The 26579-nt window shown below is 34.7% G+C and overlaps 1 protein-coding gene across 2 annotated transcripts; it reads right to left on the bottom strand.

Moving 5' to 3' along the window:
• Nucleotides 1–287: 287 nt before the first annotated feature.
• Nucleotides 288–26262, bottom strand: trim2a (tripartite motif containing 2a). 2 transcript variants are annotated; one of them, XM_058787497.1, is made up of 12 exons: nucleotides 26122–26262; nucleotides 11544–11722; nucleotides 10302–10536; nucleotides 9948–10099; nucleotides 8517–8697; nucleotides 4937–5663; nucleotides 4095–4198; nucleotides 3824–3991; nucleotides 3474–3642; nucleotides 2604–2674; nucleotides 2294–2434; nucleotides 288–2191 (listed from the first exon to the last, which is right to left on the bottom strand). In XM_058787497.1, exons 2-12 carry the CDS (start codon nucleotides 11675–11677, stop codon nucleotides 2039–2041), a joined length of 2235 nt encoding a protein of 744 aa, XP_058643480.1. In that variant the 5' UTR covers nucleotides 11678–11722; nucleotides 26122–26262; the 3' UTR covers nucleotides 288–2038. The 2 variants fall into 2 exon arrangements, with proteins under 2 accessions (XP_058643480.1, XP_058643488.1); XM_058787505.1 differs by lacking the exon at nucleotides 26122–26262 and adding an exon at nucleotides 17569–17847.
• Nucleotides 26263–26579: the final 317 nt, after the last annotated feature.

The raw sequence follows: 26579 nt of genomic DNA, 5'->3' as shown, positions 1-26579 counted from the left end.
ATGAATGGCTCAGGAGGTGTTCTTGACTGGAAATTAAGGCCCATGCTCAACTGTAGGTTATCAAACTGACTCCGCTGACTCAGTAAAAACAGTAGACCATTTTACTGCATTTCAAGTAGATCAGCTTCAAGGGTTTGTCTTAAGTTTCCATCTGAGGTTTTAGATTGCTTTCATAGTCATAAAAGTACAACACTGAACAAATTACACATCCTTATCAAATTAAAGTACACCATCATTCTGTAGGTCTGTGTTTAGTCAATTAATGATTAGAATATATCCAAAACATCTCAAATAATGCAGTTTATTTATGAGCTGTGCAAAAAATGATATAACACAGGTCACCTGAATGTGGCATTGAGATCTACAAATGTAAAAGCATAATTGGTTGCATGTCCATTCATGTGGTAATACAACAGAGTAAAATGCAAGCTTTAATGCTACAAAAGCAGGTTTGTGGATATAAAGGGGAGAAATACATTTTGGAATGTACATCATGTTATAAATCATGTATTTTGTGCAAACAAGTAGCAATAGCTCATTGTGTATGATGATCGAACTGTACAGGAGAGCAGACATGAGACAAGGAAGATCTATCTGTGTGGCATAAATACACTTGAAAAGAACCCTGGGCACTTTTTATCATTTTTTTTTTTTTTTTTTTTTAAAGCATTATGAATATGAACACGGAACATGGTTTGTCCACAACACAACACAACCACTCTCACAACACATGAAGATCATTAATTATAATAATGCATGTTTTCTGGTAAACATTTAACCAGGGGGCTATTATTAATAATAGCACTATACACATTTTTTGTGTTGCTAAATCACAAAGTGCATCTGGTGCACTGATTTGAGCATGTGATACTGTTTCTCTGAACACCACATGAACCTTTATGTTTTAGAGAAGTGACCACGTCTGATTTTTCAAATGAACAGTGCAGTGATATTAAAAAAGGAAATTTTGTTTACAATCTAAAAAGCATATCAAGTGATGTTTCTTGCATAATATGGGTGATTCAAGAGACTTAATTGCATTCTAAGAACATCGTACCAACCACGGTTGTGCACATCACAGTCAATAGCAAAGAAGCACATATTGTTGCATATTTTATGAATATTCCTGACATCACTTTTAAACACAGGCTAACTCAGGCCAAATATTATTGATACTAGCCCACCATAGTGAGATTTGTTTTGGGGGTTTTGTCTATTTGTTGTGCAGATATATAAATTCAATAGTAGTTTGGAAACGCATTACTTGCATTCTTATTATACATGCCAATGCTTTGAAGAGTTCCCTTTTTAATCATCTAAACATTAAGATTTTTCAACATATAGAGTACAAACATGAATGTGTTCCCTAATGTGTAGCAGTTTTTGAGTCAAAAGTGAAAAACCGCATAACTTTCAACCAAGAATTACATTTCTGTCGTCATTTACTCGCCCTCATGTTGTTCCAAATCACTCTGACTTTCTTCCATGTAGCAGAAGAGGTGATTTCTTTTTTATATAATAAAAGTAAACTGAAAAGATGTGTATTAATTTGCATACAAAATTAAAGCAATTTAAGAAAAAAAAAAAAATCTCTGACACTCTAAGATAACAACATAATTAGATTTAAGACTTAACGCAACCAGGAAGATTTTGATCTTTTCCTCCCACAATGTATTTGTATGGCTTGGAACTTGTTTATGGTATTTATGGTGACAAGTCACTTTAATTACATAGACAAGAACGGCCCGGATATTTTCAAAAATTCCCTTTTACATCCCACAGAAGAAAGAAATCCATATCGGTTTGAAACAACCCGAGGCTAAATGACAGGATTTGTATTTTTTGATGAGCTATTCCTTTATACTGCAAAACCAAAGAACCACGGTCAGGGTACAGAGTCTGTTCTTCTGTCCAAGGTGAGGGTGTCACAAACAAAGCCACAACAACACAACTTCAATGCAATATGAGGGTCCCATTTGGCACAAGGGCGGCAGCTTTAAGGAATAAGTGCAAGTATTTAATTTTAGAGATGAAAGCGCTATTGAAGATAACGGTATACTTTAAAACAATGGTTCCCAGAGTCTGCCACCACAATGTGGCCATCTGAGGTCAGAGCCAGTCCTTGTGGTCCATACAGAGGGTCTGCGGAGGTGTTGATATAGGACAGGAAGGATCCACTGCTGTCAAACACCTGGAGTCCCACAGAAAAGTGTGATGATATGAAGATGTCAAACCATTATCTGACATGTGATCACATTGTTAAACATGTTTAATTAATCTAAGCCTGTATTACCTGTATCCGGCTGTTGCCCCAGTCAGCCACTATAATATTGCCATTGGCATCTACTGCCACACCTGTTGGTGCATTAAACTGCCCATTTCCTTCACCATTTGACCCAAACTTCAGTAGGAACTCACCCTCTGGACTGAACACCTGCAATTTGATGACAATCTGCATTAACTCATCAGTATTTGAAAAGACAGATATGAGCAAACTGTTATTCAGACAGTAACCACAATTGTGGCTAAAAGTGACTAACAATTTAGACAGGACATGACCTTTGAGGAATATAACATGGCAATATATTAGAATAGGTTTTTACCTTTACAGAGTGATTATGAAAATCGGTCACAATGATTTCATTATTTTGATTCACTGCGGCAAAGTGTGGACCTATGAAAAGGAAAGATAAAGAGTTGAATATTCAGCATTTGGTGACCTAACGCCCTCGTCACATTAGTCCACCCAATATGACATTTATGAAATGTGGCTTTACCTTTCAGTTGAAAAACTGACTAATGGTTTTAGATAGATAAAGCAATTTGAAAAGCATGTGGTTGTTCAACTAACACTGCTTTCATGAGCTTTTGGAAATTTCCTACTTCACATTTCTGAAGTCTAATTATGATTTTATCAAGTTCAAGTGCTTTGCTGTCGGAATGAACAAGAGTCATGGAGGACATTCATGTCTGAAAAAAAAATGAATTATCGAGGATATTCTTGCCTATTTCTTGGGAAAACCTTATTAAAACTAAAATTTACAGAAGAGTTTTAATCAATATCCAACATATTTTCAATAAAACGTAGACCTACTGTATACTTTCTACACAGTAAAAGAGAATATCAAGACAGCTCGCTAATTTTCCTGGGTTTTTGTTTAAATAAATACTATATCCCCTGTGTGAAATGCATACAATATGCATCAAATAGTTATTTAAATAGCAAAATATAGATGTTTTGGTAAATTAAACTTAACTGTCAAAACAATAGTGTCACTACAATCTGCCATGTGTAAAGTATATGGCCTGGCACAACTCAGAAACTCGGCTATCAAAATCATCTGTCATCCAGTCATAAATTGTACATGATTTTCCAGTTCATGTCCACTTTCCGATTAGAAAACTTGGATTTATGATCATTTTGATAGCATGTGAGGATTGCACAAGTGCCAGTTTGTAACCCAGGTAAGTACCTGCAAACTGCTTGTCACTGTTGCCTCGGTTGCCAAACTTGGATACAAGTTTTCCATTGGGCTGGAAAATGAAGACGCAGCAGGATTTATTGTCAACCACAATGATGTGGCCATTTCTATCAACCGCTACACCCTTAGGACCCATGAGCTTCCCTGAGCCAATTTTAGTCTGTAAAAACACATAGGGAACAGAAAGAGAAAAAAAGTTACCAAAATTTAGTCTACTGAAAGAATTTCCCTTTTATATGTTTATTTATACAGAGATGTTAATATGTTTTTGATGCTGAGCATTTGGTATAATTTGCCATAAATTCTAGCACCATAAACATAAAACTTGCAGATGCTGATACCTTAAACTTGCCATCACTGGAGAAAATGCTGGCCCATTTGTTATCATAGTCAGCAATGATAATGTCACCATTAGGGTGCACAGCAACACCAGTTGGCCGCTGAAGTTGTCCTGGTGATCGTCCCCTCACTCCAAAACGACTCTTAAATTGTCCATCATTTGAAAATATCTACAAATAAAACAATTTCCATTCTTACAAATGTTTCATCTGAATTCAACAGGCAATAAGCAACCTGCAGAATGATGATAAAAGACATTGCAACATTTTATACCTGAACACACTGATTATTACTATCCGCTATCAGGACCTTGCCAATAGAAGAAGCAGCAACTCCCTGCAGATTGGTGAATTCACCCTTATTTCTGCCTTTAGTTCCTTTGGGACAAAAAAAATATATACATGTTTTACATATTGTATATTTTACATACAGTATATACATACACACATACAAATATAAACTATAGAAATCATAATGGTCACACTTTATTTCAAGGTTCAATTCTCACTATTAAAAAACCATTAACTACGAATTTTGCCTAAATAAACTCCTAATCTGCTGCTTATTAATAGTTAGTAGGTAGTTGTTAAATTTAGGTATTGGGTAGGATTAGGGATGTAGAATATGATCATGTGTGCTTTATAAGTACTTAATAAACAGCCAATATGTTAATAATAGGCATGCTAATAAGCAACTAGGTCCCTATACTAAAGTGTTACCATCATAAACATAACTATGTATATTTATTTACTACCTATATTATTATGTATTCATATAACATTTGAAAAGGAATATTATCCTTCATACTTATTATATATTATTGTGATGCCTAAATTCATTCATGTTTTTCTTAACAAATTAGTATAGATTAATATCTATACTAATTTAAAATAGATTATATAATATATATATATATATATATATATATATATATATATATATATATATATATATATAAATGTCTTTTTTTTGCCTGACAAAGACAAAGTGTTTTGTTTGGGTCAAAATACTGCATTATATTAAAGTTTTACAGGAGCAGATAAAACAGTAAAACTTGTGTGCCCTTATTTTTGTTTTTGATTAGGTGTTACAAAAGAGATGCGTGTTCATCATACCGATTCGGAACATGAGGTCATCTTCAATTGGGTTTTCTTTCCGTTTGCCCGTGCTGTACATGCTGGCGGGGCGCTTGATAGCACGCTGTTTCACATGGCTACTTCCTGGAGATTTGAGACGTTTCTTTCCTCCGTCTGAAGTCAGGGAGATGTCTGTCAATTTGCTGGCACGTATGCTGAATGGGCTGCCCCTAATATGCTGATCATAGAGCTTTAGCGAGAGCGTGAAGCGGCCCTCACACGGGACCGTGTATACAAACTCATAAGTGCCATTTTTATGATCCGTGACTTCACCTTCCCCCACTACGGTGCCATCAGAGGCAGAAAGATCAGCTATTAGCAGAGCATTTCCTGTCCGGCACAGTCCGCCATCTCTGTCTTTTGTTGTTATGGTCACAGATATAGCTTGCCCCACGATACAATGCCTCAGGCCTTCACCAGTCGCAACGGTTTCTGCAGCAACAGCATTGGTGGTTATTATAGCACCCAGGTTGTGGATGGATTTGCGAAGACCGTCGGTCTCCGCCAAGAAGTCCAGCTGGCTGTTCTCCTCTGGCCGAAGTGGGAGCTCCTGACTTGCCAGCTCATCAAGACGCTCACTCATCTGCTTCTTGACCAACAGGACTTCAGCTTCCGAGCCGTGATTAAGAGCCTGCTCTGTGAAACTGCAGCTGCTGCGAATGCCCTCCTGCCCCTGCAGCAACGACTCCAGCTGGGCTTGCAACACCTGCAGTGATACATAAGTAATATGTGACCCTGGACCACAAAACCAGTCTTAAGTCGCTGGGATATATTTGTAGCAATAGCCAAAAATACATTGTATGGGCCAAAATTATAAATTTTTCTTTTATGCCAAAAATCATTAGGATATTAAGTAAAGATCATGTTCCATGAAGATATATTGTAAATTTCCTATATCAAAACTTAATTTTTGATTAGTAATATGCATTGCTAAAAACTTCATTTGGACAACTTTAAAGGCGATTTTCTCAATATTTTGATTTTTTTGCACCCTCAGATTCCAGATTTTCAAATAGTTGTATCTCGGCCAAATATTATCCGATCCTAAGAAACCATACGTCAATGGAAAGCTTATTTATGATGTATAAATGTCAATTTAGAAATATTGACACTTAAGACTGGTTTTGTGGTCCAGGGTCACATATATTCATAAACATACATGTATAAACATTTACAGAAACTGCAGCATAAATAGATGATACAAACAAAATGTATACATACAACAGAGACCAAAAGTCCAATGAAAATCTGTTTTTAGGTTTAGAAAGGATAGACAAACTAAATGTTTAAGATTCTGTATTTTTTTCTAGGATCACTAATCAAAATGCAACAAATTTGTGTAATACACGAAAAGTATTCTATATATATATATATATATATATATATATATATATATATACACACATATATATATAGTACTGTATATATGTATGTATATATATATATATATATATATATATATATATATATATATATATATATTAGGGGTGTAAGGTTTTCATACCCAAATGGAAGTGATCATCCCTATGCCCTAATCCCTTCGAAAGGCAGTGCCATTATGTAGCTGTTTTTAAAATATGCTATATAATATATAAAAACTAATATAAAACATTTTAAAATATAAAATATATATTTAGTTGCAACAGTTATGCTAACAACAATAAAAATACATTTATGCCATTAAAACAGCAACATCTGCTGATCTGCTGAAGATGAACGAAGGTCTTATGGGTTTGGAACGACATGAGGGTGAGTAATTAATGACAGAATTTTCATTTTTGGGTGAACTATACCTTTAAATTCTTCGTATAGAAGATAAAGCGCAAAATGCTGGAACATTCTCAAATTATGCTGGACAACATGACGTTCAGGTTTTCTATAAAACTCCTTGATATACTTGATTTAACATGCTGTGAATTTTGCAAAAGTAGGGCATAGCCAAAATAAAAACTCTGATATTCATTTTTATTTATTAAAAAAATATTCAGTTTAACTGTTATGCTGACAATATAATTTGTAGAAACTGTACTTTATTTTACAGAAGCAAATACTGTATAGTAATTATTGATATAAAGTATAGAGCATATATCTACTAAAATAAAATACTATAATGCAATAATTATATTTAATAAATATTTATTTTACAATATAATAATGTATAAATTCAATACATTATATATTATACAACACTTTTTATCATTTATTTATAATAATATAATTTTTATATTAGAGTGATTTCTGAAGTATTATTTGATACTTAAGACTGGACTATTGACTGCTGATAATTCAGCTTTGTTATCACAAGAATAAATTACATTTTAAAATATATTAAAATACAAAACGGTTTACAAAAATACGAAATACAAAACAGTTAAATACTAATAATATTTCACAATATTACTGTTTTTACTGTATTTTTCATCAAACAAATGCAGCCTTGGTGAGCACAAGATTTTCAAAAACATTAAAAAATGTTGGTGTTTGGGAATTTTTTTTACTAAGTACTTAAAAGATTTAAAAACTTAAGCATTTGAACTAGTGGACCCCACTGTATGTCTTAAAGAAATATTATAAGTTAATCAGGGTTAAGAGAATGTACTGGACCACATAACAGTCAGCTCTAAATGAACAACAATTCCGTGACATGCACACTCGGGTCTTCATTTACTGAATCTGCCATATCTGTCAGAGAAAAAAGGGGTCTGATACATCAGTCGACACAGAATGACAGTGACACAGTTAAGGACGCTTTGACAGATCCATGCTTTGATAAATCCATTATCCACACATAAATAACAGCTTACATTCGGAGTATGTTCAATCATTAACCATAACCATCATAAAAACATCAATTGAGAAAAAAAGAGTTGACACAAACAGTTTGATTCTCAAACGCTAAAAACAAAACTCCATAAAGAAAACGGAATTCAGAATCCTACCTTACCTCAACTTGTTTATCATAGTCCTCTTCCATTACAAAGCCTCAAACTATGTGTGCCTGTTAGTGACTAGCTGTGCTGCCGTTGTTTACTTTGTGTTTAAGGGCTCAGGTGATTTTGTAGTTGGTCTGGTTCTCCCAGATGAATCATTCCCATGTGACGCACTGCCAGCTGCCAGGACTGATGTCAGACCCTCACAGAAGCATGTGCTACAGTTATTAATTGGTTTAATCATTCACCACAGCAAAACAGTGCGAACGATACCGGAGAAGCCAAGATGGATGGGTGTAAAATAACAGCGCAGGAAATAAAGTCTGGTCTGCTTTGCAACTTGTTCCAGTCAAGAACTGCCTTATTAGACAGGAAGAGGCAGGCATATAAAACAGCCACTCACAATTCACTATAGATTTTATGCAACGTTTAGAGGTTAAGTCTGAATCTGTTGATACTATAACCAAAGAAATAATTTGACAATCTGTAGAATTAAGGCTAATGTTGATAAAAATAGATAATAAATAAATAATATCTCGCTAAATATTTGAGGGAACAGCCTGATATCTAACAAAAAAAAAAAAAAAAAACACCATTGCAAAAGTTAGCCTGTAGATAAGTGTACTAGCCTTCTGTTTGAGTCCACAATTGACCTCCAGCTCCATCAGCAGAACACTTTTGCGTACGTTTAGGGTCTTCTGAAGCTCCTCAAAAGTTGCATGAATCACTTCTTCTATTGAACTCTTCTGATTGATCAGTTGCTGCAGAATATCAGACAAAACCTCCAGTGCAGAGTCAATTTCCGGCAATCTAAAAAAAAAAGAGCACATTTATCTCTTATTATGTTACTTTTATTTCATTTTTTGTACACTACCAGCCAAACATTTGGATAAATCCATTCTTTCTTTGTCATTTATATTACTACTTTTTCCCACATAGTAGAATTATAGTAAAGACATCAAAACTATAAAACAGGTGTGTCCAGTTCTGCACCTGGAGGGCCTCTGTCCTGCAGAGTTTAGCTCCAACCACACTATGAACCTATCTACTATGTATATACATTTATTTATATGAAATAATTTAATGCTAGTCATAATTTATGTTTTGTACTATAATTTTAAAGTCAACCTTTAATTCTATAATAAAATATTTATACCAGCAGTTTTTATGACCTCATATTATCGCTATATGATTTATATTTGTACTTTGACTATAATTTAATAAATTACATAGAGATTAATATGCTGGCCCTGATTTTAATAATAAAATAATAATAGCCAATATAGCAAGCAACCATTGAAACAATGAAAGTCATGTTGATGTGTCAATGCTATCTGCACTGAATTAATGTTAAAAAGTGGTGTTGGTTCAATATCACTTCTGCACCTACAATTAATGCAATTAATGAGATTTTAACAGAAAAACAAGCCAAAAACAAACAGAGAAGTAATAAAATAGATGCAACATTGTTCAAATTCAAGTCGCCAGGTGATTCAGCAAACAAGACTTCTGGATGCAACTGTTTTCTCTTTAATGAGGAAATATCAGTTTGACTACTGAGAAGTGCATATGCAAAACAAAAACGGGTGTTTCTTAATCAGTAAGAATTTTATTCTACAATGGGTGATTAGAACAAATCAGGTAATGCAGTTGAAAATGTCTATTATGTTTGAAAATGCCCCACATATTGGCTAACACCCACTATAATTCCACAGAGATATATTTTCATCAACAACAAATCAATGTTTGTTCAACATCCCTGTCTCCACCCATGTGTGCTGTCAGTTTTCATCAAACTTTCAATGTTGATTCTTTAAATATTGAAATGGTGATGGTTTGGATGAAAACTCAACATTGTATCAATGTCACCTTGCTATCTGGGATTATTTGGTGTTTAATGGTGCAATGGCTAATTCACAGGAGTTACTGTGCATTCATTTGCTTTTCTTCATTCTGCAAAATCAGCCCTATTTTAAATGAGATATTTTGCTGCTTAAACATAAAACAAGAAATTAAAATTCTGTAGCAATGTGTACTGTACATGAGCGCATGTTACATGCCTGTTTTTGACGGCGTCAAGCTGCTCCTGTAGCGAGGCTTTGTGCTGTTCTAGAACATCCTTGAGCGGGACGGTGGCATGTTCTGCATGTTCGGCGCTAGTACACTCCTCACACATGGCCGTCTCACATGGTGGACAGTAGAACTCCATTACCTGATGACAAGAAATGAATATCATACTGAATATGAATGCCCTTATAAATTATATTATTATGCTCTCCCTTCGCAAAAACTGGACGGAATGCTACTTGCCTGGAGGAAAATAATTCTAACATACAGTACCATAGCGTGAGGCGTCTGTACACTAGAGATTTTTGAAAGTTTTTTTTCATGCTGTGCTGCTGTGTAATTCTTACATTTCCTCCATGATTGGGACAGGAGAGTGGTTGTCCAGTGGCCACTCCGTTGATAGCGTCAGTGCAGTCCTCACTGAGGTTAGTGTCTGGGCTCCTCTTTAGCACCTCCATCAGGTTGGTGATGAAGAAATTGCTCTGAAGTGCCGCCACACCCTTCTCCGGGAGGATGGAGGTCTGACGGCACACGGGGCAAGACAGAGTCAGACTGTGGGCGGGAATGTAGTTCTGCAGACACCTGGAGAAACAGGAACAGGCTACTGAAAAAACTGCAACTTCAGTGGCAGTGCCTGGCTATCACAACAAATACAAACATTTGTGTACTAAGTATTTCTGTGATAAATCAAACACTGGGCTGAACCATCATTTCCTGGTTTGGTGTCTGCCTTCTTGTTTGTTTCTCTTTTTAAGGACAAGTCTGATTACCATCAAGTGTCAGCAATAATGACTACTAATCATTCATTATTGGCCAATGAGAGGAAGCGTAATGGGATAAATGCTGGGTGATAAGGTGAGATGCACTTTTGAAGTAATATACTATAGTGCTTCCGCCAGCATTTTGCATTAACAAATTTGTCAGTTTTGAGCTCATGTCATGTTAATTTTGCATATTGTTGGCGCTTCAAAGATAACATAATGACTTTTAATGATTTAAAAGCCACTCAACTTAAAGCTCTACTGCAATTCAAAAAGCTACTTTATAATGGTAAAATAATTCTGCCGTTTTGCTACAACAGCATATACAAAGATTAGACATTTAGAAACAAAAAGAGGATTTAAAATAGCTGGCCAGAGACCAGAAATATCACAAAAACTAAAAACTCAGTAATAGACATTTCCAGTGCACTCTTTTGTTTATTAAAGAAATATCTCACCCAAAATGAATGATTTTGAAGAATGTTTCAGCAGTTTAGTCTACACATGATTACTGGATTCCATTGAAATTCTTTGTATGGACATTTTTCGTGACCCTCCAAAGGTGTATATAGGAAAGTCATATAGGTTTGGAATGACATGAAGGTGAATTTTCATTTTGGGTAAACCATCCCTTTAAGTCGTGCTCTGCATATTAAAAAGCTATCTAATGAGTAAAATCACCCTCACAATAATTTAAATGTTAACGTAAAGATTAATGTCATTTACACTCAGCTTTGCTAACAATTTTTTTTTAAATGATAATAATAATAAATATTCTGAGCAATAAAATAAAGTGAGCAATATAATGTAGTATCAAAAATGATGTACCTTTCACAGAAGGTATGAAGGCAGGGAAGGACCTTGGGATTGTTGTAGCGATCCAGACAGATGCTGCAAATCAGGAACTGTTTGTCGATCTGACGCACCACAGGACTTGGGAGGGTAGAAGCTTCAGTTGCCATCCTAACACTCTGTCAAAGACCTCCCACACTCCTTCAGCCCAGACCCTGCATGTGGAGAGGATACCGGAGTTAATACAGTACATATAGATGAAAAAAAAAAAAAAATTAGATGAGATGTTTTTCCTGGGAAGGCCCACAAGGTGTAGCTGTTTCTTTCGTGTGAAAATACACTACATTAATTCATACAAACAAGGTGCTAGAGGCAGCAGTGGATATCACGTCACAACACTGGAATCCCAGTTCTCATGAAATCTTGAGTTTTTAACCATTACAAGGCAGATTAATAATTAAAGCATGCTGTATTTACTTATGTCTGTGTTAAAGTGAGCAGCAAATCCAAATGAATAATCCAAAGGGTAAAACATCAGCCATGACTCAGAACAGCATACGATGATAATAGAGTGCTATAGGGATGACATTATTTTTGTAAGCCAAAAGCCTGAAAAGGGTTTTAGCACTTCTGGTTCCATCACCTTGAACTCAATGTGTTTTTGAATCCGTCTTTGGTTAAATGCTTGAAATACGATCTGTGGTTATCACAAGCAAACACAAGATATTTTCACAGCATGTCAGTAATACCTACTTTAATTCATTTATTTTTTTACGCTTTTGCTTTTCTTGAAAAAGTACTTAAATGGAACAACAGGACATTAAACGTCATCACACTAGTCTGCTTTTACAGTCTCGTGTTTATAATCATGCTCTTGCAAACTGTTGTAACTCCATCTTTTAGGGATTTTATTTATATATATATAAAAATGTATCTGAGTTGTCAGAAGCCTAATGGTGGATGTTGAAGAGTCGGGAAACCAAAGTTTGTCAATATCCTATAGTTAACTAGCTTTAGCTTGTATTTTGGTTTCAAAATTCAAACAAGTTTTCTTTTGTGAAGATTATCGTGATGAACAAAATGTGTAAGAGTCAGTTTTATTGGTCACAGAACTTATTTTCTGCAATAATCCAAAAGCCAATTAAAAACTCTTATTAAGAAATTTTATTATTATTAAATATATAGTCAAGGCCAAAAATATCGGCACCCTTGGTAAATAAGGCTGTGAAAATTAATCTGCATTGTTAATGGAGGTTTCAAAAAGTATTGAATAAAAGGGTGCCGTTAATTGTGGCCAATGTGTATTAGAGAAAAACATTTATTTCATAATGATATTTCCCCCCCATTTTAAATCTTATTATATTATTATCCAATGAAAGGTTGGATTTTTGTGAATTTTTTAATTAAAGATCAAAAGGATCAACAATGCAGATTAATTTTCACAGCCTACTTTGATCATATTTACCAAGGGTGCCAATATTTTTGGCCATGACTGTATATTTAAAAAAAAAATGCAATTTTATGCTGTGAAGTATGAAAAATTGATAGAGCCTGTTCATTTTGAGGTTTGATTTACATTACATTAGATTTAGATTATAAATATTACATTTAGCACCAGTTTTGCAAATATCCATTTTTATCTACTTTGCAGAGTTTTTAAGAGCACAAAATGTATTCAGAACAGATACAGCCACAGCAGTAAATATTTCACTAGGCATTTAAAAGCTGTCTGTTTTAATGCACACAGTGCAGAAAGCCAACCAGTAGAGCAGTCCAGACGTCCTCAGTGCTGAGCAGAGCATAATCATGCATCTGTGAGTCGATCCACTGACCACAAAGTGTTCAGTGAAAGTCAAACTCTAAATACAGGCTTCTGGACAATATCCATGTAACAGACTGGAAAAGATAGTCTGGTGTGGCATATGAAAGCTCATAAAGAGAAAATTTATAGGCTTGTCTGCATTGGATGCCGTATAAGGTAATAATTTTAAAGTGAAACATAAATCTCTTACATATTGGGAAACCTCTTCAAGTCTAGAAAAGCAACATACTCTTATTGTGGTTAGAGCGTAACCACTGAAAAAAAAAAAAAACACTTTCACATACAAATTTAGTCACATTAAACGGATGTAAACTGTGATTCACCCTCAAGTTGTTCCAAACCTGTAAGAGTTTCTTTCTTCTGTTGAACGCAAGAGAAGGTATTTTGGGGAAAAATACTATGGAAGTCAACGGCTACCAGCAATTGTTTGGTGGCTCACCAACATTCTTCAAAAATATATAGTACTTAGCACACCCGAATTTGTAGTAGATGCGTCGAATAAATGTTCAAAATAAACCAAATGTATGTAACCAACATTTTTTAAAATATCTTCTTTTGTGATCAACAGAAAAAAAAGAAATTCATACAGGTTTGGAACAACACTTTACCTTATCATGAACACAAATACAGTGATAAAACAAGTTCAAAAATTTGTCTCATCCAGTCCATTCTCAGTGGTGAGGAAAATTGAGACTTCATGCTATAAGATTAAAATGCTTTAGGTTACCACAATACCAGCATGGTTCCACTCAAACCCATTTGTTCTGTAATTGCTATCATTTCCTGTGGGGAGTAGATCAATCCTCTTTCTTTTCTGTGTTTTTCCTTTTATTTTGCTCTGCCTTCAGCACTGTTGATGATCTTGATCATAAGCTCTTTTTCTTATCAGTAGCACTGTTTTTTTTTTAAGCATAGCTACTGTGTGAGAGTCTTGTCCTTGTAAACTATTTCTACTTAATTCCTAATTCCAATACTAAACGTCAAAGTTGTGCAAAGTCATTGGTACTGAAGGGCACTTCTCTGTACCAGTGTTGTTACTACTAACTAAAATTAAAAGCATTACAATTAAAATTTTATTTAAAGTTTCAGTAATTAAAATATATCTGAAATAAAATATAAATATTAGATGAAAAGCTTAAACATAAACATAACTGTACTAAAATGACTAAAACTACAAAGGAAATAAACCTTAATTAAAGCTATAGAAATATTGAATAACAAAAGATAAAAGTAAAAATGACTAAAACTTAAACTAAAATTAAAATAAAAAACTGAAAAAATAAAAAAACAATCTGATATAATTATAATTATATAACAGTATATAATACTAAAATAGTTCTGTGCTATGTAAATATACTGTGACATTTAAAAATGATTCTCCTCAGCTGAAACTAAAGTGCAAATAGCTTGTTCTGTACTTCTGTAAATTTCTGACATGAGACAGATGAATGCACTTTAACGCATGAACACACATTTACACATCAACAACGCCTATTTATTATTTATAAACCTGACACGCCCAGTAGCAATGAGGAAGTAGTATATCATTGATAACATCAGAAGAACTAATGATAAGAGTAAGTTGTGAGAGCATCTGTCAGACACTGTGATGTTCCTGACTGTGCTACTGTACTACATATCCAACCCGATCTCATGAAAGTGCGTATAAATAGTACGCCAAATAAAAACGAAAACTCGTGGTAAAAACATTTACTATATAACCATTATTTCGCTAATAAACATCTAATTAAATACAACTCTATGGAAATTAATTATTTATTATCTCGGCGATCGATCGCAGTTTGAGTAGCCTATAGTTCCGTGTAAATGCATAAACCACGCTGTCAGCAGGAATTTCATAATCTAGATTCTAGAACGACAAAAACATTATTAATAATTCTGATATAACATGCCAGTTGAGAAATGCAATAAAATACAATGTTTTGTTATATTCCAATATTCCAGAGAATATTATTCAGTGAATTAACATTATCCAGTGAATTATTCTTCACTCTTTAGCCTATTAAACAGCTTATAAACCTACTAAAACTGGAGTTTTAAATGAAGTTGATATGACTCCTCTCCATTTGAAAACATTAGACATTCTACATTTATTTTGCTTATTGTTAATATTAGTGTTGCTGCTGATGCTTTTTATAAATAAAATGTTTTTTTACTGTTGTAATATGAAGATTAAATTTAACATGAAAGACTGCTAATTCTCAAAACATTTTTTTAAAGATGACTGAAAGGAGGAAAAACCAAAGTGAAGTATGGACTTACTTCACTCAGTCTTTAATTTACTTTATAACAGTACATAAATATCGGTTCTGCATATCGGTTATCGGGCACATAAACATGCAAATAATTAGTATCGGTTATTAAAAAAATCAATATCGGTCGATCACTAATTATATGCATGACAAAGTCCATTTTTGCGTATCAACACCACAAGTTTATTTTTATTTTTTGGCGTAATATTTATACGTATTTTCATGAGACCAGGCTCACATATTATACAACTGTATGTATTACACTTGAAAATCAGCTGAAAAAAAATGGCTAGGGAGAACAATTTATGAGAAAACATTCACAAACTGCCATCTGAGATTTGATTCAAAGGAAGTGCAGATTAGTTTGCAATGTAGGGCATGTCACAAATACTGTAGATCAGTAAGATGGAAAGAAGCAGGACACAGCCACAGCGCTGAAGTGGATCCCTCAAGGGCATCATCCACCCCCTCCTTCTGCTAGAAAAGAGCTTCAACGAGACCATATCACCATAGCAACACTGAGAGACGGAAGGAGGCCGTGAACATCTGAACCAGAGCATAAGGGAGCGTTCACACAGAACAAGTTCTTAAATTAAAATCAGCTGCTAGACGGAATGCAACGGAAGTGAGTTAACTCCCATACACTGCTGCTAATATGATAACATATTCTAATATGCTTGTATAAATGCTTATCCTGCTTCCAGATTGATCTGATTTGTCCATTGTTTTAGAATTGACAACGATTTGATGCCCTTTTTCAATTATTTCTTAATTTGACATGGTGTCAGAGCTCATGGTAGAAGATGCTGAAAAAACAATGAGACATGGGGCACTTGGCAAAAATGTCAATGTTTCGCATTCATATACCAACAATTAAAAAAATAGCACAGAAGGAAAAAATCTGAAAAACGCAGAACTGAGATAACAAGGCTGAAATGAAATAAATAAAAGGCTGAGTTCGAGTGGGACATATGTGAGATATTGAAGAAATGTGAGATATTAGCAAATAAGAATATTTTTTGAACTTGTGTTGCTAAATCATTTTTTAGAAAAAAAAAAAAAACCTTACTAGATACACTATCTGTCCCTATGCTAAACACACTAAAAATAGCAAATTAATTCATGGGTGTATAATTTCTTGATTGTTGAAATGTTACATCATTTTTAAATATGTAACTTAACTACTTTACATTTTTAGCAACGTGAAGTGATAGGTTCATAGATTGACAGCAGCTGAATGTTATTTTTGATAAATATATATATATATATATATATATACAATTAAATAAATCGCAAACAAATATAATTATTTTGTACTAAGTTGACATCAGGAGTTCCCTTTCAAGGAAACAACGTTGTGGACTCTTAACTCTATGTATGTATCCCACCACAAATGATATTTCTGTCTTTACCATTATAGTGTTTACCAGTCATTTACCATTGCAGATATATATTCCAGACTATATTGCAGATATTCCAGTCAGACTCTAAAACAAATTCTATAATCCTCTGTCATTTTCCGCATGCCATCCCAGCTTGGTTCTGTTACATAATATTTATATAAGCAAGCCTGGTGCACAATTTCTCCGTCACATCAAAGAATGAATGATGAAGACATCTGATTTTACTATTAGACTGATTAATAACAGTATTTTACCCCTAAAGACCCCAAAAAGACTAACATTACACCAGACTTTACACCATTACACCAGACTAACAGCACCAGAAGCCACAATATAATGTAGTTGGTTTTTAAAGTTGTATCAAGAACAGATATATATCATATATCGAGATACAGTATGTGAACATTTTTCAACAAATTAGCAATAATAAAGCATTACTGCATCAAACATCAAAGTGTCAAAACATTGAGTATTATCTGCTGACAAAATGTTACCAGCAGCACTGTGAGAGAATCAATGGAGCATCCGCAGTGTCTATCAGAAAGAGTTCCACTGAAACCTACCATCAAGCAGCTGTTCTCAAGGCACCATCCCACATGTTGATACCCAGCAATGCTATGTTTCCGTTTGCACTGAACAGGAAAGATATCTGAGCACCGCTTAGCCAGCAAAAAGATGACAGCTCATTTCAAACTAGCACATGAGGAAGGGGATTACGGGTCTCTCGCTCTCTCTGGATCTTTAATCAGGCCACACCTTTCTTTCGTTTACTCTCGACGTCATTCATAAATTCACCATGTAAACATTCGCTTTTCTTCCCTCCCTTTTTCCTCTCATCAGCTCTCTCTCTCTCTCTAAATGCTAACTCACTGCAGTTCCCTTGCAAAGCATTGTGGGATTGTGATGTAATTCTGAGTCTTAGAAGAGATGTAGGTGCAGATGCCGGGACCAGTTCTCAGCCAATAGGGCATTAGGAGATTAAACTGAACAATGATGCAGAAGCAAAGTCTGAGAGAAAGAGAGAGAGAGAGAGAGAGAGAGGAGGGGGGCATGAGAAAGCACAAGCCAATGAGATACGGCTGCTTTTGTCAGCATGCATTATTAGTGCTGACTCACAGTAAGGCAGTCAGAATTGTGAGAGGGATGCTGTGGGGCTGAACACACACATGCACAAACTAAACTACAAAAAAAACATACGCTTTAAAGCATAAAAGCCTTAGAAATATGAATTTGGTTAAAAATTTAGAAATGTGATCAAGACCTGGTTGAAGGTATGTAAATGTTATCAAGGAGCATACATAAAGCTCATCAAATATGGTAAACACGGAAACATTGGCCTTGAGCATCAATCGAGCATGAGCTTCCGTTTGCCATATTTCATATTTATATGTGAATAAAAGCCTATATTAAATCCATTCATCGTGAAAATTGATTATGTCTCTTCAGAAGAATTGGTTTAAACCACTCAATTCATATGAATTATGTTCACAATGTCTTTATGAACTTTTTGCAGCATCAAACAACACATTTTTTTTCTGAAAGGACTTTCAATGGAGATGCAGCAATTGTTTTTTGAGGATAAATAAAAGTGTTATGGGTTTTGGAATGACATTAGGGTGAGTAAATGATGACAAATTATAATTTTTGTTAATTACACTTTAAAATAATTGCTGAAATTTTAACACTACTGAAATTTTGCTATCAGTGCATCCCAATGTGTACAAAAAAGCAATTAGGTATATTGAAATAGAACAAAAGCATAAATGGAAAGATAAATTCATATCTGCAAGTAGTTCTAATATTCCAGTCACACAAAAATATATATAGTACATTTAAACACTATAATACCAACACCATTTCTGATATCTTAAGTCTATTCCGTATATACACACATTGAGTGCTTGCATAACTGATAAGACACATTAACAAAAAAACATAAACCTTCATAATCAAAGCAAAAGCAATCATGACACATCAATATACAGTAAGACAGTACTATATTACACATTATAATGTGCATTGCTCTAAACAGAACTTATATGGTTGGGTTTACTCACTCTCATTTCTACAGAGAAATCCTACAGTTTTCTTCAGCAAACAGCTAGCAAAGCACTACTGCCAAACATCCAGTTCAGCTCTGCTATGCTGGTGTTCTAAACAGTGCAGCCCATCACAGGGCTTTCCAGACACTGAGCTCAGCTGTTTTGTTTATGACCCGCCTTGGCAATTGACCACATTAGCTTCACACAGCCGTACTGACCAGTGACCATGGTGATGACCAAGACCCTGACCACATCAGTCCAAACAACAAAAACAAAGCTCCACTTTTTTCAGCTTAATGTATTGAGAAAAAATACCCGTACATGTATGAAATCAGTTATTCCATTGTTAAAGATGCTTTACTTCAAGTATTTAGGCTAAATGTATGTTTGTTTCAAACATATGGCTCTTATTGATGTTCCTAAACAACCAATACAACAGCATTTACCATACATCCACCAGCTCTTGAAGAAAATATAGGCCTAAACATTAAAACTATCAACTGAAAGGTCTCTTTTAATTTTAATGTAGATTTACTTTTTTTTAATTTTTTTTTTATTTGGCACTTTTTTTTCATAAGTGGCACATTTTCAAAACTCATCTAATATCCTAACAATTAGGTAATCAAAAGTGCTGTTATTTTTTCAAAATAAATAATAGCAAATAATAGCTTTAATGGTGACTTTAATGGCTAGTCAACAATTAGAATACATGAATACTAGTTTCAGCCTCAGATGTCTTGCCCATGGACCGCTGGCTGAATGTCTGATGCATACGTCACACTTTACTGGAAATGCTGCAGGAATTTGGAAGTCATCATCCGATTGGTTTAATTCTACTGAATTTCCGGGAGACATATGTGTCGCATTCTTTAACGTTCCGCCTGGAAACAAAGATGCCATGGCGCCAAACCCCCTCATTGAAAACAAAGCCGTTGTGTTTACAACTGTGACAGTGAGCGCTTATCAGGATCAACTAAATGCTAGATTTTCAAAAGTCGCCTTGACCATTCAAAGTGGCCAAGTTTCCCAGACCTTCTGCCATCAGTCTGAAGGTCTGGCTACGAGAGACTACATAAATATAGACTTTCAACATCTAAACTACATGTTCAAAACCAATGAATTCATTTTGAAGTCTAACCAGTAGAAAGTGTTTTGTGAGTATTAGCAGTTTGTCAGCATATAGCAGCATAGACTGCATGGGAGAGAAACCAATCAATGACTTTATGTAGAGGCTCATCAGAGAGGTCAAAGAGCCAGGCCTAGAGCTTCTGAAAGAAGTGGGGTGGAAGAGGGCAGCGACTGTGGTATCAGTCAGGAAAAAGGTCAACTCTCAGTTTAGTTGTGCTATAAGAATATGTTGTAAAATTAAATATGTCTCAGTAAGAATGAACAATATACACTTTTTTTGAGTTCATGTACAGTACATCTTATGAAAAAGTGAAAACAGTGAGACACTGTACACGTCCTACATTAAACAGGATGTTAAATGTATATTACATTTAAGATCTGATATTACATCATCCCTCTAAAAAAATCACAGTATACCACATTAGAGGGGGAGGGGGTTTAATGCCAGCTTTCTGTAACCAGGCAACAGCAGCATTTCCTGCACAGCAAAATCACCATAATTAGCATAAAATATAATTGACAAGTGACTGATGTTGTGCCTTTGTGTGTCAGAACCTGAGAGATTAAAAAAAAAATCAAAATAACTCAATTTTCAAGTTCAAGAGAAACACTCGGGTGCTTTTAGTTTCTTGCTTTTAATTATATTCACTATAATGTACCTTAAATATAAAATTGTAAATATAAAAACAGTAAAGTGCTTTAAGCCTACTATTAAGAAGTGTGTGTGTATGTATCAAACTATTTAAAGGGGTCATATGATGCTATTTTAAAGATCATTATTTTGTGCATTTGGTGTAACAGAATATGTTGACATGCTTTAATGTTCAAAAAAACATTATTTTTCAAATACTGTACATTATTGTAGGTCCTCTATGCCCCGCCTCTCTCAAATGGGCCGTTTTCTACAAAGCCCCGCCTTCCGACAAGCACAGTCTGCTCTGATTGTGCTCTGAACGCGCAAAACTCTGCATTTGAACAGTCAATAGCAAATACTTAAGCTAATAACAAAACATACTCACTGCCGCTGATTCAGAAGCACCAGATTGTCATAGCAAAGTCAGAATTCACCCTTTTTTTTTTTTTTTTTTTTTAGAAATAGCCTTCGTGCACAGCCAGCCTTGTACTCTCCACCATTATTTATGAAACTGTCATCCATAAAATGTGTTGCACAAATTCGAACATTTGGGTTGTGCTGTTGTTATAAACAAATCTTAACAATGATTCCTAATTGCATCTACTTTCCGAAGGCCAAATAAAGTGCTTTTTCTTTCGCACAGAAACACAGTGTTTCACTGACATGGCTGCATCAACACTACTGAAACCACGCATTATTTCTTTGCGTGAACATTTGGGCGGCATTACGCAAATATTTCCACATTGTGACGTAAACATGTGGGGGCGTGTTTTAATGAGGCGTTTTAGCCTGGTCTGGATCAGCCTTCTCTTTTAGATAGAATAAATCCTTTTGTGGGAGACTTTGAGCTTTGTAACTCTGCAGATCATATACATGCACAAACAGCTACATGACACACTAAAGAAAAGGAAAACGAGAAATCACATCATATGACCCCTTTAAATGTAACTGTTCACTAACAAATCACTGAACTGAACAGAGCTGCGTTTCCCAAAAGCCTTGTAAGCAGATTCTAGACATTAGCATTGCACCGAAATTTTGGCAATCAAAAAATTTCTGGTTTAGTCCAAAATAGTTGGTAGGAGCCGAAACTCTAGAGAACAGCATTTTGCTAAATACATGCACATATTCCTTATATTTTTAATTAACCTGCTATTTAATGTATGTTTGGATAAATCTGTCATGAAAACAAGTTTAAATGTTACATGTTTATACTGTATAACAACAAACATAAATCTATTATTAAAAGGTTGATATGAAAACTGCCTTATGAACAACGTTTGTACAAATCATTTTTTGTGTTTCGGTTAAACATTTTTTTGTGAATCACTAGTAACTATAAGTCTGAAGCTTATGAGCTCTTAAATAATTGAACGGCTATGTAACATTTCACACAGCTGGAGTATTTGCAACTGCAGATGAAATGAAAGATGCAGGTGAATGAAAATTTACATATAAAAAATAAACTAATAAATACACCTACACACAAACAAGAAAAGTACAGTTAACGGAAAAGGTTAAAGGAAATACACATAGATAGCACATAGACATGTGACCTAGGGCTGCACAATTAATCGAATTTCTAATCGCGATTACGATTATGGACGCCACGATTACATAATCGTTCAAAGCCGCGATTACAAAAATAAATAAACAATTAAAAATGGCCACTTGCATTATTCTGTGTGCTTGAGAGGTGTTTGCAGCGCGGGGTTTAACAAACTCAAACACACTGGATAAAAGACATTTTGTCTAACTGATAGTGGCAGAAAAGTAGGTTATTCATATTGAGTATTATTATATTATACTAAATATGTTAAAGGAGTAATGGAATATAATTCCATTATTTTGTTAATTATTCTGTCAGTTGATGTGGATGTGTAATTGACTGAATGTCTTTATGTTACTGTTTTTCAATGCAAACACCATGGAAACCATATAGTTAGGCTACTTTTTACCATGGTAATGAGGTGCTGTACTTTTGGTTATGACCTACAAATGTATAAAAGATGAGGCTGTCACAGTTTTCACAAGGGTACTGTTTTTGTTAATAAAAATAAATGTACATCTGCATCCCAACTCAAGCTCCTGTTCTATTTCTGTTGCATTTCTAAGAGACAAAACTTGAAATATTATTATTACATGTTCAGTGCTACCAAATCAGGTGCTGGTGCCACTGCTCTCGAATGTTAGTCTGGAGTCAGTACAATATAAATTGTACTGTAAAATGTTACTGTAATTTGAAATTTCGTCTGTTTAATTGTAAATTAAATATATAGCTTTAGTAAACCATTTTTTTCTTTTTTTTAATTTTAGTTTTAGTATAACATTATTATACCATGCACAATTTTACCTTTTTTTTGTTTAAAGAAAAAACCAAACCAATTTATAGTTGACATTTGAGGCTCAGTGCTATAGAAAAGCAATAAAAGTTCAGGAAGCGTGTTTTCAGCCTTTTTTATATATATATTTTCTATAAAAATATGGCATGCAGCTTCAAACAATGGCATAAATATGTTCAAAATAATCGTTATTAATAATCGTAATTACAATTTCAAGGGAATAATCGACAATTATGATTTTTGTCATAATCGTGCAGCCCTAATGTGACCTTTGCCATACATTCACAGCCCATCACAATCCATGTCACACAGGGTTGACTCTTTACACAGCCCCTCCTCCACCACTTTCATCAGCACTAATCATCTCATCAGGGCTTTAACCCAGACTTACACACACACACACACTGCCAGGGCACGTGCAACATCCAACACTAGACACAGGGAGAAACCACAAAGCAATACTAAAACAGTAAATGCTCATTCATCCTGCCATAACTTTACAAGAGGAATGGCAGCTTTGCTTATTCAGTTCAGGTTAGCCAAATTCATATTTTTAAGAACCAGAAAAAATGTGCGACTATATAGCACAGAAGCATCAGCTTCACAGAATAATAATGCAAATCAAATCCGTTTATCCACAGCCTTTGAGTCTATAATTTCAGCACGAGGACAGAGGGTAGACACAGATGCACTGCATATCTGTCAATTTCACCATATGCCAATTCATTATTGATTTATGCCGTACTCAGCCACTGAGTATAAGTAACTGTAGATGAGATTGAGTTACCAATATAATATTGCAATACTGCACTAATAATACAACCTGGATGTTTCATTTCAGATCGATTGATAAGTCTACATTTTGTAGTCTACATTGATAAGTCTACTTCATTTTTAATACTCTACATACTAAAATTAATTAAAGTGAAACAATTAATCATGGTTATCGCTCAAGTGTCAATTTAAATCATGACACTTGGGAGAACAGAACTTTATTTGCATACAGCCAGACGTGCAGCAGAGTAGACACCATGATAAAGAGATTAAACTGTGCAGGAACATCATTTGTTTTTGCATATGTGACAGTTTGTAGCAGATTTATTATAACTTAAATATCATTCTTTTCCCACACAAAACATTACGTCTACTTTTATGGTCCTTTTTTGGACCTAGTATTTTAAATCACCAACCACTTTAGTGGTTTGAAAAAGAACAGCGAGGACATTTTACCAAATTTCTCCTTTTATGTTTAATCAAAAAATAATAAATAATCACACGGGTTTTGCACAGCATAGAGGATGCATAATTTTGATTAAAAAAATTTGGGGTTATTTTCCTTACAGTGTTAAAATTATAGAAAACCTTCTGTCTTTAGTGCAACTAAAAATATCATGAGCCATTGCCTTCCTGTATGCAAACCAGGACACTGGGCCAATCAGCTTCCTGAGAAGGCCTATCTGCTTGAGTGTGTGCTCTACGGCCCAAGAAGTTAAACTGATCTTGTTTATAATCTGCATTTCCTTTCACATTTTGCTTAAGTCGTTTTGCTTAAGACAAGCAATACAAACACAATGCTTATCTAAAATTACGTGTTAATTCAGACAAGACTGCTGGCTTGAAAGAATCGCAGCGTTAAAGAAAGCTATTATTACAACTGTGTGTGTGTGTGTGTGTGTGTGTGTGTGTGTGTGTGTGTGTGGCAGAATCTTCACTGATTATATACATTATAATGATAATTAAAGTTGCAACCTCTGAATGAATTACAATAGGCGAGCAAGGATCACCACCAAGGTCTTGTCTAACTGTCAAAAAGTAACATGAACATCTCTCTCACACGCACACACACTCACACACACACACACACACACACACACACATACGTCGTCTTATATCAGAGTGGCATATTTTCCTTGAATAGGCGTCAGTGCACAGTCTGCAAGTGTTGATAAACTTTCCAGACACGCAGGAAGGGAGCAGAGCTGACACGTTACAATGAATTACCACAAAAGAAAATGCTCGTGTATAGCAATGTTGATGTATTCTGAAAACGGTACATTATATAATTCCTAATGTAAATACTATTTATACTAAATAGTCATAAATGGAAATTGTTATTTTTGAAAATGTTAGTAGGCTACAGGCGAATTAAGGTGAACTGAAGCATCTGAACACACTAGTTGAGATTCAGTAAAATATATGGGCTAACACTTTATTTTGATAGTCCACTTTAGACATTCTACTAACAGTAAGTAACTTTGCAACTACATGTCAACTAGCAGTCATTAGAATTAGTAGACTGTCTGCTTAATATCTTCTAACACTTTATTTTTATGGGTCCACAACATACAACATACTGACTATGAGAAACTTTGCAAGTATATGTCAACTTACTCTACTAACCCTAAACCTACCCTAACAGTCTACTCTGAGAGTTAGTAGACATGTAGTTGCAAATTAATGAGAATCAGTTGACATGTAGTTTAACATGTAGTTACAAAGTTACTTATAGTTAGTAGAATGTCTAAAGTGGACTATCAAAATAAAGTGGGGTTAATATAGGGTTAATAATAACAAATTTTGATCATAAAGTCCCTGAAAATTATTTAAAAAAATAAAAAAATATAGTTGTGCACTTGGCCCAATAAAAGTACCATCGAGTAATTTATCATGTAGCCTATGTTTATATATTATCATGATAGATGGATAGATAGATATATTTTAGTATATATGACCACACATTTACAAGACTGTACGAACCACCAGTACAAATGTTTAAAACTCAATTAAAAATTAATCTTCTGTGCCATACAAAGTTGAAGAAGACTGTTGCATGCATCATTATTTATGAAAATATTGTCAAAAACTCACAGCCACAGTAAGTACAAATGCACATGTTACAGCAATACAGCGTTAGGAAAATTCCTCTTTCTCTGCGCGTTCTGTTTTCTCTCTATTACTGAAAATACTTACGCGGTCTCCATGTCTGCACTCCTGCTCAAGCCGATTAATTCCACCAAATAAAACCGTCAGATTGTCTCTATCTGTCCACTCATTTTTCTCTTGATGAAACGTAAGTCACGGATAACAAAACTCACTGCGCCGTCAGCGGCTGTCAAAAGCCAAAGGGAGGAGCCGTAGAAGACGGCCAATCGGAACGCTTGAATGACTGTAAGGGCGTGGTTACCTTGACTAACCGCGGTTTGTGGCCAATCGCAAGGGAGTATTTTAAATCAGGGCGGGGGAAGTGAACTGGTTTGTGAGGTGTGGGGTTAAACTCACTGACCACGCAACAGGGATGAGAGGATTTCAGAGTTACTGTAGTTCAGGTTGAGTACAGTATGTGTATGCACGTGTATTCCTACTTAATCATATTTATTTAGGGTACAAATTTGTACCCAGAAGTAAGCAAAGTCTGATTACCATGTCCT

Source organism: Onychostoma macrolepis, chromosome 01 (assembly GCF_012432095.1).
Source record: "Onychostoma macrolepis isolate SWU-2019 chromosome 01, ASM1243209v1, whole genome shotgun sequence".
NCBI classification, from domain to species: domain Eukaryota; kingdom Metazoa; phylum Chordata; class Actinopteri; order Cypriniformes; family Cyprinidae; genus Onychostoma; species Onychostoma macrolepis.
Note: the sequence above shows the minus strand (reverse complement) of the source record. Positions and strands in the feature narration are given on the sequence as shown.

Bases quoted from the DNA above. Each gene is read 5' to 3' on its own strand.
- trim2a (XM_058787497.1), bottom strand. From the start codon at position 11,677: ATGGCAACTGAAGCTTCTACCCTCCCAAGTCCTGTGGTGCGTCAGATC. The intron at 4,199-4,936 runs GTATGATGAACA...TTTGTCCCAAAG, and splicing joins TGACCTCATGTTCCGAATCG to GAACTAAAGGCAGAAATAAG. The intron at 2,435-2,603 runs GTAAAAACCTAT...ATCAAATTGCAG, and splicing joins TTCATAATCACTCTGTAAAG to GTGTTCAGTCCAGAGGGTGA.